This window comes from Labrus mixtus, chromosome 18, assembly GCF_963584025.1.
Source record: "Labrus mixtus chromosome 18, fLabMix1.1, whole genome shotgun sequence".
NCBI classification, from domain to species: Eukaryota; Metazoa; Chordata; class Actinopteri; order Labriformes; family Labridae; genus Labrus; species Labrus mixtus.
This window is the reverse complement of record NC_083629.1, coordinates 5,883,829-5,898,627: the sequence shown is the minus strand read 5'-3', so window position 1 is coordinate 5,898,627 and position 14,799 is coordinate 5,883,829. Positions and strand designations below refer to the sequence as shown.

Genomic DNA, 14,799 nt, shown 5'->3' with positions numbered 1-14,799 from the left:
TGTCAAAAGTGTAGGTCAGTGCTTCCCAAAGTGTGGGCCGTGGCCCCCTGGTGGCCTGGTGGGTACTGCAGGTGGGCCGCAAAAAGTCCTCCACCAAGTATAAAAATCCAATAATTATCACAATAATGATGATTTACCATGAGTCAACCCTTTTAGTGATTAGTGAGGCCTGTCATGACTATTCATGGACAGAATTTTTAGTAACTTTTGTGTCTATCTTCCCATAATCTCATGTTGTCATGTCCAATAATTTACCCTAATGTGATAGCAGTAGTCATAACTTTTATTTTATAACAGACCCCATAGTAATTTTGTATTTTAAAGTGAGCCGCGGCAGTCTTAAGTTTGGGAAAGGCTGGTGTAGGTGATGTAACTTGTCAGTAGGATATAGGTGCTTGACTGGTGCGGGGGGTGTCTTCACTGAACATTTATCCTTTCATTAGGGCACAGGTATGTTGTGTTTACTTCAAACCTTTGGCTCCAGTAGAATCTTTAGTGTGGTAAAACCTGTTTTCAAACCCTCATTTGGATTTCATACAATACTCTGAAGGACAGAAACAGTGATCATTTGTATAACATCTGTTCTTTTTGGTGATGAACTTCTGAAAATGTTCAAAACAGTTCATTCAAATGAAAGAATTGGGTTCAGTTGAGCTCTATCCTGAATCAAAGCGAGCGCACCAATAATTTATCAGTACCAGTCGAATTTGCTCATCACTTTGATGATTTAGTCATCAAAGGGGATAATGAACCGATGTCCATCTCTGATTTTTGCTGCTGCAGCCAAACACGAGGAGGAGTCTTCTTTTTAAAAACGAAACCTCAGAAAAACATCCAAGAAGCGGGTGAGAGAGCTGCAGAGAAAACGAGTAAACCATCCATCAGTGTAAGCCACCATGTTTGTTGCAGACACCACTGTCTCCCACAAACTCAATGACTGATGCCTGACAAAGTAATACCCCTTCCACTGGTTAGAAAATATTCCGATAATTTGCAGGATGTGTGAAGCATGTTACTGCTGGATCAAATACAACGAGCCGAAGAAGAACAGTGCCCAAGGGGAATATGAATACCTGTATTCACACACAATGAAAAGACACATTAAATATGTATGACTACAATCACTATTCAAAGTGCACACAACTTTAATGACATTCCTACAAACCCCCTGTGTGTGCAGAGCTGATGAGATGTTTATTCAAAAGGCTCTGTTCATATCATACGTATGCAAATAACCCAACAAGTAATCAAGTCGACACATATTTACTTCTGAACAATGCTCTCTCTCCTCGGAGATGCAGGGATTGTAGAAAACGGATTACAATAAGCTAACTGATCACATTGTTTGTGACCATAATGCACACTATGATTTACAGACATTCAGCTCATTTCCTTTGGGACGCCTCAAAAAGCATTAAAGGTATAACATGTGCAGTGGTGCATGGTCGGAAACCTCCCTAAAGGGGGCCCCATCTGACAGCACGCACTCTTGTTGCCCTGCTAAGCGGTGCATGCATTATTGCTGTGAAAACCAAACGTTTGTCAATGAAAGTCAACAAAGAAAAATGAAGAGGGATTAGTCCCCCGATTGATTTCTGCTATGGGGCCCAACCAGACTCTACTGAACATGTAACATTTAAACATTAATAAATCAGATATTAAACATGTCCATTCAGTGAGCAGTACCGTGATGTCAAACGCCCCTTTGGGCTTGTTGTTCTCAGCTCTGTGCCTGTAGAAGCTCCTGATCTTTTTAAAGCTATGTGTAATACATATCTGCATTTTCTGGTTGTAGCTTATGAAGAGTGTGAGTAATGAATAAGTTCATTAAAACTTTATGCAACTGACAAAGCTAGTGGCCTGAGACTTTTGCACAATACTGTAACACGGTTTAAATTGCTTACTTTGATAGCTCATACAGAAGCTGGTTGTTCATTTCATGTCTGTTTCATAACAGGCCAAATACTCCTCAGTGGAGCATCAAAATAATATTGCTCTGCTCACTGCATTCAAAGATGGTTTGTGATAGTTGTATGAAGCTTTTCTCAGTAATCAGAGTCTTAATTGCAGTTCATGTTGATGAGCACGGGCCCTCTTTAGAGAAGCATACGGGTGCTAAAACAGAAGAAACGTGTTTGAAGCACCGCAGCAGGGGAAACAGTGAAGCCACTTGGAAACTGTTTTTAAAAATCAATTCAAGTTGAACTTGTGCATCATTTTTGAATCATTGTGCTGCTTCACCTTGCTGTCAAACAGCCATTTCCTGTTGTTTTAACCATTCAACTGCCATGTTCCCATACGCAGGCAGAGGTCATGAACCACAGTCAATGGTTTACTGGAGGAAAAAAAACAATGAGGACGTTCATTTTTTGGATAATTTCCTCCATGAACGACCTCCTGTTATCATGTGACTGAAATGTCACTGCTCATGTGGTGAAAGCTGCAGAAAGAAAGAGGCAGTAAATATGTCAACGCACTCATGATGGCTCTTTTATTTTGTAAGTTTGATGGGAAACCAGATGGAAATAGTCGCCGGGTAGTTCTGAGGTGTTTCTCCAGGTGAAAGCCCTGAGTCTGATGGTCAGGGTTCAGGGACTTTTTTTGAGGGTGTCAGGAGATCTTGTGAGGCTGCATTGGTCCACAGGTTCCCACGCTGACCAATACATGTTTCCAGGGGCAGCTTAAGGGTGTTTGTAGACGTTCCTAATTTAGCTACTCGGAAATGACAAAATCTGGTGATTACTTCCTACTTCGGCTGAAAATCTCTGACGGGTTAAATGCAGAACACTTCTTCTGCTTCTTCTTCATTCCCCCCACGTCCTGCAGTGAAGGCAGAATCCATTTCAGCTCTCACACAGCGTGTCCTATCTCCTCTCTCATCACTTAGTCGTGCGTTGCAGTTTTTAATGCATTTTTCTGGGATTTTAAACAATTAATTAAGTTGGTGCAGCCCGTGACGCGAGCAGAATGGGATGCGCTGCCCCGAAAAATGCGCAGCTCTTCAGACGTGCTTGTGTTGCATGACGCTCTCCCCTCTCTCTCTTTCTCTCTCTCTGCCTCTCTCTCTCTCTTTCTCGCTGCCTCTCTCTCTCTCTCCATCTCTCTCTCTCTTGCCTTCTCTCTTCTAGCTTTGTAAAGGTGACCGGGTTGCTACAATCTGCGCTCATTATTTACCGTCCTCACATTCAGCGGTGGAGAGACGGCCCTGACGCAGATCTGCTCCGGACCCTTTTTGTGACTGCTGGAATAAAGCTGCCGGAGCGGGGGGTGGGTGGGGGGTCTGTGTATTGACATGTGAAGTGCTGGGTGACGTTTCATGCGCAAACCTTCACTCCTCAGGTGAAGCCTCCACACCTTTGGCTGTTTTTTTTTTTTTTACCCCCCCCCCCCCCCCCCCCCCCCCCACTCACCGCGGCTTCATTTGCATCCAGATTCGTCTTTGCTCACCTCGCGGCTGACGCTTGGATGTTGGTAAAACGACGCGCATGCGTTGCTCTTGGAATAATTTTGCAGCCTAAGTTGCATCCCTGAGATCTGTGTGTGTCAAAGTCGCTGGCAGGATCAGGAGTTAGTGATGTGGAGGACTCTGGACCACGGGCGCTGGGGGGTCTACTGCTTGTCCCTGCTGGCGACTGTGGTGTGCGGGGCTCAGAGGTGAGAATTACATGTGTCATGTCTCGTTTCATGCATGATTCAAAGTGTGAATTCTTCTTCTCTCAACATGAATGTGTTTCCCTCCCCAGTGCCAACGAGCCCAACAACATGTCATATGTGAAAGCCACCGTGGACAAGGTGCTGGATGGCTATGACATCCGTCTGAGGCCTGATTTTGGAGGTAACCCCCCCCCCCCCCCTTTTTTTTTAAAGCCTGCTGTGTTCATGTAATTAACATGTGCTGTGATGCTCACAAGCACTCCGCTGTCATATTTTCCATAGGCCCCCCTGTGGATGTTGGCATGAGCATAGACATCGCCAGCATTGACATGGTGTCTGAAGTCAACATGGTAAGTTTGCCTCGTGATGCGGTGCAGTGGGAGATAAGATTCTCCACAAAACAAGTAGAGGTTTTGAAATCGGTGTCAGTCCGGTTTGCCGGTGTACTTGCTGCAGCGCCGCTCCTGAAGGGAGCTAAAAAAGAACCCCCCCCCCCCCCCCCCCCCCTTCCTCTTCATCCTCCTCCTCCTCCTCCCCCCTCCGCTCCCCTTTTCAGCACCATGGAGAGATCCGCAATGTGTCAAAGCCAATCCGTATGCATCAAGTACTTCCCCTGTGGTGTCACAACCGGCGGAGGCAGAGTATTAACAAGACAGAGACAGAGAGACACGGAGGGTGAGGAGAGAGAGAGAGAGAGAGAGAGAGAGAGAGAGGGTGAGGAGAGAGAGAGAGAGAGAGAGAGAGAGAGGGTGAGGAGAGAGAGAGAGAGATACTGTTTAGTGATTCCACGCACACGGTCAGGGAAACGGACAGAAGTGGGAAAGAACAGGAGAAATAACACGTCTGTGAGCGCGTTTTGTCCGGGTGTTTTTTTTTTTTTTTGGCCTCGATGCAGTAATTACATAACGGCCGTCAGTGAGTCAACGGGAGGAAGGAGCCCAGTGGAGCAGAGCGTCTGCAGAATATGATTTGACCACTTAATGCAAAGGTATCAATGCTGCTGCCAAGGGGGAATATACACATCAGGGCTGTAGCAGGACGAGCCGTGTGACATCAGAGAACATGAGGGAGAGACGCAGGCTAAACATGACTAAGCAACATACTGGTCCTTATATCACATTACTGGTGCTCTTCTGCAGCGTCACATACAACCCAATCTGGCTTTGAGTGTGTACATTGAGGTCTGTCATCAGCAAGCTTCTGAGAACACTTTGGTGCTGCTTTGAGTTCCTGGAACTATTTTTAGTAGCTGCCTAGATATCTGAGTTCCAGATCATTGTAACTATATGTTGAAGTGGAACATACTTAAAGGACCTCTAAATATAAACTTCAGACTGAAAGTGAAGAACATTTTCATCTTGTGTTAGTCCCATGGGTTTGACCGATTTGTGTTCATTAACATTAGTCATCCACAACCAGTGAACATGTCTAGATTTAATTTACATTTATCACTACTTGGATTTGACTCATGCTCAGTTTGATGACATGTTAGCTTGACTTTGCACAGTATCAGAGCTGCTGTATTGGAAAACATCTACCTGTGTTTAGCTAGCTGCAGAGCACATGTATGTTGTCTTCTGTGAGTGGCAGTGTCACTGTATCCAGCCACGTTGGGTGCCATCTGGTTTACTGCAGCACTCTAAAATGAACAGACGTTTTCTTATGTGTCATTGCAGTTAACTTGTCTGAAGGATGCTGAGGAAGATTTTGTAAAAAAAAAAGTCTAAACTCATGCTTTTAGCGTTTTCTCACATTCACAAAACTCATGAAAAGAAGATTTTTTCAGGGTGAGTTGCATGTGTTCACAAAAATGGCCGCAAATTCTCACACCGCCTTACCCTGGACATTTTTACAGCGAGCCCCCCTGTAGTCAAAATATCCTCAAAAAGTCAGGGTGAGCTGATGTGTGACTGCAGCAGGAACTATTCAGGAATGACTGTTTGATACAGCAACTCAGGAAGATTTCACGGGCAGGCTGTCCTGAAATTTCAGGGGTGCACGTCTGGGGAAAAAAACACGAACATCCCTCAGTCGGTGCTGGATCCAAAAAGCACGAATAGGAAAAGCTAAACAAAATCTGCACACCATGAAACTCCCGTTTGAAGGATTTATTAACAAGTGACATTTTCGAGCCGACATGCTGTTCCTCAGACTTGAGGAGTGCACGTGTGAAAAGTGTCTGCATGACAACAAGCAAACACATTTTTAGTCCTTTATGACAGGTCGACCATTTCTGATGCTATTTCAAGAAGTCAGAATAATAAAAATACAGTGTCACACAACTTCCATTCATTCTCCTCCCACCTCTTTGCTGTACGTCCACTTGGTATGAAATCATTTTTACAACAAAAATGAGCTTGGTGGCCTGAAAAGACCAAAAGTCCAGCTCTTTTCCTTCTCAACAGTAGGAACCTTCTTCTTTCTTTTTCCATTTAAAGTCATTTATATCTAAAAACTGCAGAAATGGAGGACCTATAGTCACACAAAGTTTTTAGAATAAACTTGACACATCCAGTTAAAATGTTCTTGAACTTAGATTCACCTGCTGCAGAGCGGTGCCTGAGTAGTTACAGGAGCTCTGGGAGCAAAAACCTGAATAAAAACTTTAGTTTGAATCTAGAAGAGCAAAGGATCATTTCTTTAAACATTAACAGTTCAGTTCATTTTAATTTCCAGTTTCTTACCTCAAGTTTTATGTTAATTTTTGAAATGTATTCTGTTGCATTTCAATCTGATTGAGCAGCTTGTTTCACTGGTGACTCGGATCCTTGTCTCTAAATAGCTTCAATGATTTGAAATGGTGAGTCCGCTGTCTCCATCAGGATGAAAAACCTGCTACACCATTTACATTTAGAGGACATGCATAATTCATCTTAACATGACAGCGTGGCTTTGTTAAGTAAACGCACACTGTGTTCGGGGAGCTACAGTAATGGCGTGCTGTCACCGGTTATGAATTGTTTAGTAGCGTGAATAAGGGCTGTGAAAAGTTTCATGGGAACTCTTAAATAACCCAGGCGTGAGTCACCTGTGACGAATCAAATCATAACCATATGCACTCCTAATACACGCTCACAAAGCTCACAAGGTGCAGGAACGCTCCGGGGTCACTGTGTAAGCACCAAACTCTACATCAGTAATGGAGTACATTACTTCAGTCTCATGAATGTCTTCTTGTGCTTTGTAAGGATGTGCATCACATTAAATGACTCCGCCTTTTGACACATTTCCCTATATGTTGGGAAAATAAAGATTACAGTTTCTTAATTGCTGCTGTCAGCTCGTTCACTTTTTCAGTTGTTAGCATGCTGCTCACAGGAAAGTCTCGAGCTAAGTTACCCTGGACCTGAGTGTAGTATTGACTCTTTGCATCGCTTCTTAAGCCCCCTGAAATGCTGTTCCCACTCTCTCTGGATATCATACTTTTTCTGATTTTTCTTGTCACGATGGAGGTTGCTGCTGCTGCATTGCTGTGATTGGTGAAATTCAGACTTGACAGGAGCATCATCATTGTGTCGCCAGCTGTTGTGCCTATCCTATTAATTTGTATTAAGAGGGAGTCAGACAACTTTATAGCTGATTGAATTCAAGTAGGAAGAGTCTTTGATGATACATTTATTATAGTTGGATTTTTTTTGATTGTTTGTGAACCTCTTGGTGAACTACTGAAATCCCATAGTTTGGCTTGATGGAGACCTGCGCTGTCATTTTCATAAAGACTGCGATCTATCAGGATTAGAAAACTATACACACAAAAGCGAGATTCCTGTTGAGATTATTTTCCACCATGACAGACGCAGTGTTTGGATAAGACTTCTTTTGTGTGTGCAGTGGTTTGTGTTGTCTTCAGTGATTGGTAGCTGTGTTAGCAGCTAGCAGGCTGCTAGGTTGGCAATTGTTTCCTCAAAACTGTGGCATAAAAGCTTTAAACCTAAACAGGTTCCACTCACTTCAGGTTAAAACACTAAGTGCCTTTTGATTAGCTTAGCCTCCACCTGCAGGTTGTATGTGGCGTACAGTAGCTGTAACTTACACAAAACCAACTAAACAAGTTTTCTCTTAATTGCCAATTTAAACATAATCACTAAGTACGCACAACTAATGGAAAAAAACTGTTTATCAATATAAAAAATCTACAAAATGAGACCCAAGTGCTTCTAAATCAGACCTTTTCTAAGAGTTTGTGTGCACACAGAAAGGCATGTGTTTGGAGTTTCTATGTGAGGTGCAATGCAGAGATGAGCTGACGTCTTCTTTTTTCGCCTCTCCTCCCTCGTTATCTGCTGATCCTCTCACTTTCTGCTTTGTCTCACACATCTTTTGCAGCTTCGCATCCACCGTTTTTCAGTCACCTCTCATCTGCAAGGACACGCTGCAACTCCTCAAATAACTTTCATCACACACTCCTCCGTGGTGGGGTGCACTTCATTGATCTCACCTCTGATGGGAGGGAAAAGTGTTTCCATCCCCATCAGTGCATCTCATTGCACCTTGATCACACAAAGTAAAACGGACCCTGGCGTGCTCCTGTCAGTCAGAGCGGCTTTCTGCCTCATACTCGCATTATGTTTCTGACCATAAGCTGATTTGAAGGTTAAAGTTTTCAGTCAGGGTTTGAAGGGGGAGTTTTTAAGGTTGTACCATAATTTCCAAACGTGATATCTCCACCCAAACCCGTATCTGGAAAATGCTGCTGAGCCCAAATAAATACCATAAAACAAATGCTAATAATATTTTTTTTCCATGTGTATTTCTGGCTCATGCATCCATGGCGATCATTCAATTCAAACAGAGCTGTACAATCAGAGAGGTACAGTGGGTACGGAAAGTATTCAGACCCCTTTACATTTTTCACTCTTTGTTTCATTGCAGCCATTTGCTAAAATCAAAAAGGTTCATTTTATTCTCATTAATGTACACTCAGCACCCCATCTTGACAGAAAAAAAACAGAAATGTAGAAATTTTTGCAAATTTATTAAAAAAGAAAAACTGAAATATCACATGGTCATAAGTATTCAGACCCTTTGCTCAGTATTGAGTAGAAGCACCCTTCTGAGCTAGTACAGCCATGAGTCTTCTTGGGAATGATGCAACAAGTTTTTCACACCTGGATTTGGGGATCCTCTGCCATTCTTCCTTGCAGATCCTCTCAAGTTCTGTCAGGTTAGATGATGAACGTTGGTGGACAGCCATTTTCAGGTCTCTCCAGAGATGTTCAATTGGGTTTAGGTCAGGGCTCTGGCTGGGCCAGTCAAGAATGGTCACAGAGTTGTTCCGAAGCCACTCCTTTGTTATTTTAGCTGTGTGCTTAGGGTCATTGTCTTGTTGGAAGGTGAACCTTCGTCCCAGTCTGAGGTCCTGAGCACTCTGGAAGAGGTTTTCTTCCAGGATATCGCTGTACTTGGCCACATTCATCTTTCCTTCAATTGCAACCAGTCGTCCTGTCCCTGCAGCTGAAAAACACCCCCATAGCATGATGCTGCCACCACCATGTTTCACTGTTGGGATTGTATTGGGCAGGTGATGAGCAGTGCCTGGTTTTCTCCACACATACCGCTTAGAATTAAAGCCAAAAAGTTCAATCTTGGTCTCATCAGACCAGAGAATCTTCTGTCTCATAGTCTGGGAGTCCTTCATGTGTTTTTTTGGCAAACTCTATGCGGGCTTTCATATGTCTTGCACTGAGGAGAGGCTTCCGTCGGGCCACTCTGCCATAAAGCCCCGACTGGTGGAGGGCTGCAGTGATAGTTGACTTTCTGGAACTTTCTTCCATCTCCCTACTGCATCTCTGGAGCTCAGCCACAGTGATCTTTGGGTTCTTCTTTACCTCTCTCACCAAGGCTCTTCTCCCACGATTGCTCAGTTTGGCTGGACGGCCAGGTCTAGGAAGAGTTCTGGTCGTCCCAAACTTCTTCCATTTAAGGATTATGGAGGCCACTGTGCTCTTAGGAACCTTGAGTGTTGCAGAAATTATTTTGTAACCTTGGCCAGATCTGTGCCTTGCCACAATTCTGTCTCTGAGCTCCTTGGGCAGTTCCTTCGACCTCGTGATTCTCATTTGCTCTGACATGCACTGTGAGCTGTAAGGTCTTATATAGACAGGTGTGTGCCTTTCCTAATCAAGTCCAATCCGTTTAATTAAACACAGCTGGACTCCAATGAAGGAGCAGAACCATCTCAAGGAGGATCAGAAGAAATGGACAGCATGTGAGTTAAATATGAGTGTCACAGCAAAGGGTCTGAATACTTATGACCATGTGATATTTCAGTTTTTCTTTTTTAATAAATTTGCAAAAATTTCTACATTTCTGTTTTTTTTTCTGAAAAATGAAAAAGAGTGAAAAATGTAAAGGGGTCTGAATACTTTCCGTACCCACTGTAATTTCAGCTTCTGCAGGGTTCTACGTCTGTTCCTCTTATTTTTAAAATACATTACCTGATTGTCTCTGGATCCATTTAGTTCTCAGTCACTCTGGTACCTTGTTTTGTGTATCGGTTATCTCCTCAACCGACATATGAGCTGAGGGTCATGTACGGTGGCCCTGAAGGTCAACTGCACAATATTTCATGATTGCATTAAACATTTCAGCAGAGGACAAAAACATTTCAATGAATGCGAAAATATTTTATGAAAAACGAATAAGCAAACAAAACATTTCACGTTCTGGGGAAAATATATCACCTTGTGCGAAAAATATTTCATAAACCCAAAGGATTGTAGGACTTCACTGCCAGTTTGTGATTGGACTAGATCAGTGCTTCCAAAAGTGTGGGCCGCGGCCCCCTGAAGGGCTGTGTGGGTACTGCAGGTGGGCTGCGAAAAGTCCTCCAGCAAGTACAAAAATAAAAGAAATATCACAATAATGATGATTTACCATGAGTCGACCCATTAAGTGATTAGTAAGGCTACCTATCTATCTATCTATCTATCTATCTATCTATCTTCCCATAATATCATGTTGTCATGTCAAATAATTTACCCTAACTGAAAGTGATAGCTGTAGTCATAACTTTTATTTCGGGCCCTGGAGTAATTTAGTATTTCAAAGTGGGCCGTGACAGTCTTAAGTTTGGGAAAGGCTTGACTAGATGAGACCAGTTGACCCTCAGGGCCACCGTACTCATGGATATTGTAGATTATAAACAGAGGAACTAGAAAAGAGTTAGACACTTAAAGCTAATCGTTATAGAATAAAGATTAGATTTTATGAGAACGATATTCAAGAGATTCTCCTTTCTATGATAAAGCTTCTGTGAGGAGTTTTTGGATGGTAATAAAACATGGATGTCTTTTTATGAGCTAAAACGAAAGAGACCTTCAGGAATCAGATGGATATTTTCTTTAAAGTTATTTGTAATGTCTGTCACGACGAGGCAATAACCAGCGCACAGACGAAAGAGCAATCAACACTTTCTGTGGAGGAGATGAATGCTGACTGATACATCTGACTGTTAGAAAGCACGATGAGGTACAAGATCAGCAAATAAATAAGAGGTGGTGCTTTGTCTGCAGAGGGAACCAAAATGGACACAACATCAAAGTTCCTAACAGACGCTTTAATAACAGTAAACACGGTGATGCAGATAGTTCCACTGTGGCCTCACGATAAATGATTTTTTTTTACCTACTGGCCAGCTACTGGAAGTTTCTGAAGCCTGAATGTGTTCAGCATGATCTGCAAGTAAGCAGGGGAAGATTATTTATGTAGAAGAGACGTCACAAAGTGCTTCACAATAAGAGATTGTATCACAAAGAACATAAGAAAGACATATACAGATTAAACAACGGGAACTCAAAACTAATGGGTCTTCAGCTGCTTTTTAAATATGTCCACATTCTCTACATGTCTCAGTTCCAGTGGATGAACGATCCTAAGTTTAGGAGCTACAACCTCAAAATCATTTTTGAGTCTGGTATGATGAACAACCAAACCCTGAACTTCAGAGTCATGCTGGAGTTTAACAGCCTCATCAGCTCTTTGAAGCAGAAGGCTTTACAGCATTTCAAAGACATGCACGTTCCAGCTGCTCAAAGTTGGATTGTGAGTTTGCATGGTTGTCTGTCTCCTTGTGTCAGTCCTGTGACTGTCTGAAGACTTTTCCAGGGTTTCCCTAATCAAATCCTGACAACCATAAATATCCATTTGCAACATGGGGAGAAAGTTTTCAAACTCTCTTTAGCAATTATCAAGTCGTTTATTCATTCGAGTTTGTCAAAAATAAATTCTAAACCATATTTGCTTTCTAGCAGAATCAACCATTTTTCTAGAATTGCACTTTCGGATTACGGACACAAACATTGGCTTGTTTGTGTCCGTAATCCTAGCACACATCTCGATGTACCGTGTTTCATGTTTCTGGTGTTGCTGTACTGTAACTCCATTTTCATTGCATTCATGTTCACTGTTCTGCAGGATCACCTTTTCACAAGAAGGGCTTCCAGTTGGTTTTTTGCACACAAAATAACTCCCTAGTGTTAAACAACCCCCCCTCCCCCCCTCCCCTTTGTTGGTTGAATGAATGATTTCTTGAGCACAGTGGCAAAATGGGAGAGAGAGAGAACTCAGGAAGTGGAATCTAAAATTAAAACTTTCCAGACGGAATCATCTCTGCAGAAAAAAACTAACTTTGCAACTATCGGCTCTGTTGATATCCATCCACATCATCCAAAGTTATCCCCCATCCCAATTTAAACTCATATCTGTGTACCTAGTTTTACTTTCATGCAGGGGAACTGTAGTGGATTTACCCACTGTACTGGTCTATCCACTGCACTCAGGGACTCATACATAAAACAACATGTAGAATACAGACTGAAAGTGTACGTACAAATGAAACCAGAATGGCAGGTGCCAAAAATAGGATGTATAAAACCACTTGCAATGTTCTATTATAAATCACAATCCACCTTGAAAGGTGTGCTTGTGGACCGGCCTCATATTCCTCCCCGCACATGATCATATGTAACCTTACAAGGTCGATGCAAATCACCTTGTGAAAGAAAATACATACAAATGAGCCAGCAGATCAAAGGGTTCCTAGCTGTGAATTATGGTGACAGTGAGGAAGAAGAAATATAACTTATAATAAAATGGAGATGCTAGAGGGAGGTGAGAGAGATTGTTTTGTTTTGGTGCCTGCAGCAGAGGGAAAGCAGGCTTCTTTTTATGCATGAGCTATTAATAAATGAGACCTGTGTAAGATTTGAGGGCGTATGTTTGCTCTGGTCTGAATCATGGACCAATTTCTTACATTGTTGCATAATTAGGTTTTGTGTTCACACAGGGGCATTTACAAGCAGACCAAAATGTGTGATGCATAAGGAGAATGCTCTCTGATTGGTCAGAATTTCTTGCAGAAGAAAACCTGAACTTCACAAAGATAAGTTGCCTCCTGTCTGGCTGCGGCTGCTCCAAAGACACTTAACAATTTCTAAATGAACCGACAACTAAACGGATTGATGTTGGCATCAACTCCAGTCCTCTGTGTTTATATTGTTTGCATTTATCACTGCGGGAAGACGATACAGTTTGAAAATGAAAGTTCAGGAGAAGGCGCCCAGGTAACTCCTGAAAAATGACCTGCTAACACATGTTCAGAAATGATGACAAGAGAAGGGCCCACAGTGATTGCTTCCTGCCGTTTGGTTGAATCAGATGTTTTTACACCAAATGAACCGCACCGAAGTCCGAATAAAGGGGAACAAGACCCACCTTTTCAATCAAACCCTCGTGCTGTTGTTTGGTCCGCACAAGAGGTCGATTGACAGCTTTCACACCTGCACAAATGAACCACACTAACTTAGCAAATGGTTTTATTTTTAACCGAACCAAACGGGTTAGGTGTGAAAACACCCTGAGTCTGCATGGTTCAAGGTTTTTGCTTAAAAAATGTGTTAAATGAATGGCATTAGTTGCAAAGCCTGGCTGCACATACGATTAGCATTCATCTAGCCTTTACTTATATAACATGTTTCAATAATGTATTAATTAGAACAGGAACAGAAGGGCAGCAGCTTTTCTCCTGTGATGTTTCTTTAAAGGCACATACACACCAACATGCTTCTGCCTGCCCTGGCACATTGGCTTCACAAAGTCATTGCAGCTTTCTGGAAGGAGCTGAATGAGCTTTGGTGACGTCCCCGAGGCTGCAGAGAGAGGACAGAAACAAACTACTCACAGCCAAAATTCAAAATACGGTAATGGCTGCCAAACGTAAACGTGGCACTTACAGCTGGCTGCAGAGAACACTGGCTGGAAGTGAGGCATGTGGCCATGTCTCTTTTATGACTAATACCCAAGGCTGGATCTGGAAATGTGTTTCTCAAATACTTACTTGAGCTCCAACGGTCAAGGAAAGAGTTAGTAAGCAGTAAACAAAAGGTTATATTTATATCAAGCTGAAGGCATCTTAGAGCCGACAGTGTTTCCCTTTCCTGGACTTCTTAAGGTAAGACAACAGTCAAAATAAAGATGGACAGTTTCATATCTGGATGTAAAGGAAGAATGTGCAAATATTTTGATCCAGTAGATGTCGCCCTTGAGCACCAGTATGAAACCAAAACAAGCTACAGTTTGGCCACACCTCCTCCATACTGAAGCCTCCACTCTCCTCCAGAGACACACCTCCAATCCCCCCTCCCCTTGAGTTCACATGAAGTTCTGCGCAAGCAGCAGCAGCGGACAAAATTGTCCTTGTCTCGAGCTGCAATCACCTGTGACCTGCATTGTTGTGTTAGCGGGCTAATGTTAGCGCTCTTTAGTTAGCTTGTAGCTTCATATTGCACATAAATTGACACAGAATGAGCATGATCTAAAGACACTTACATGACATCCAAATAATCAGTGAGTATGTTCTTCTTCTTCTCTCTAGTTCTTGACTAAAACAGTTTTTATACACAAGGGGAGGAGCCGGCCGTCCCGTTCATGTAAACATGGCGCTGACAACAACACAGCCGGCAGGACTCGAGCTTCTCACTCATTGTAGACAGTCATGACTCAGAGACACATTTACACAGGATAGTCTTGACTTCTGCTGTATTTATGTGTCTTATGTAAAACATTCTTCCTTTAACAGAAGTTTAATAAAAAAACAACTTGCATCTTGCTTGGTGTATCCACTTCTTTCTTCCTGATTGCAGCAGG

At 42.7% G+C, this 14,799-nt stretch overlaps 1 protein-coding gene and 1 long non-coding RNA gene across 2 annotated transcripts in view; both read left to right on the top strand.

Annotated features, from left to right (window-relative positions):
- The window catches only part of LOC132993089 (uncharacterized), a 117,688-nt gene that overhangs the window by 62,345 nt on the left and 40,544 nt on the right, over nucleotides 1-14,799 (top strand). The gene's annotated exons all lie outside the window — the stretch shown is intronic.
- gabrb1 (gamma-aminobutyric acid type A receptor subunit beta1) overlaps nucleotides 2,791-14,799 on the top strand; it is a 52,553-nt gene continuing 40,544 nt past the window's right edge. Inside the window, exons 1-3 of the mRNA XM_061062737.1 lie at nucleotides 2,791-3,654; nucleotides 3,744-3,835; nucleotides 3,937-4,004. Of these exons, the coding sequence (XP_060918720.1) occupies nucleotides 3,575-3,654; nucleotides 3,744-3,835; nucleotides 3,937-4,004 (240 nt within the window). The 5' untranslated portion in view covers nucleotides 2,791-3,574. The remainder of the gene's footprint in view (nucleotides 3,655-3,743; nucleotides 3,836-3,936; nucleotides 4,005-14,799) is intronic.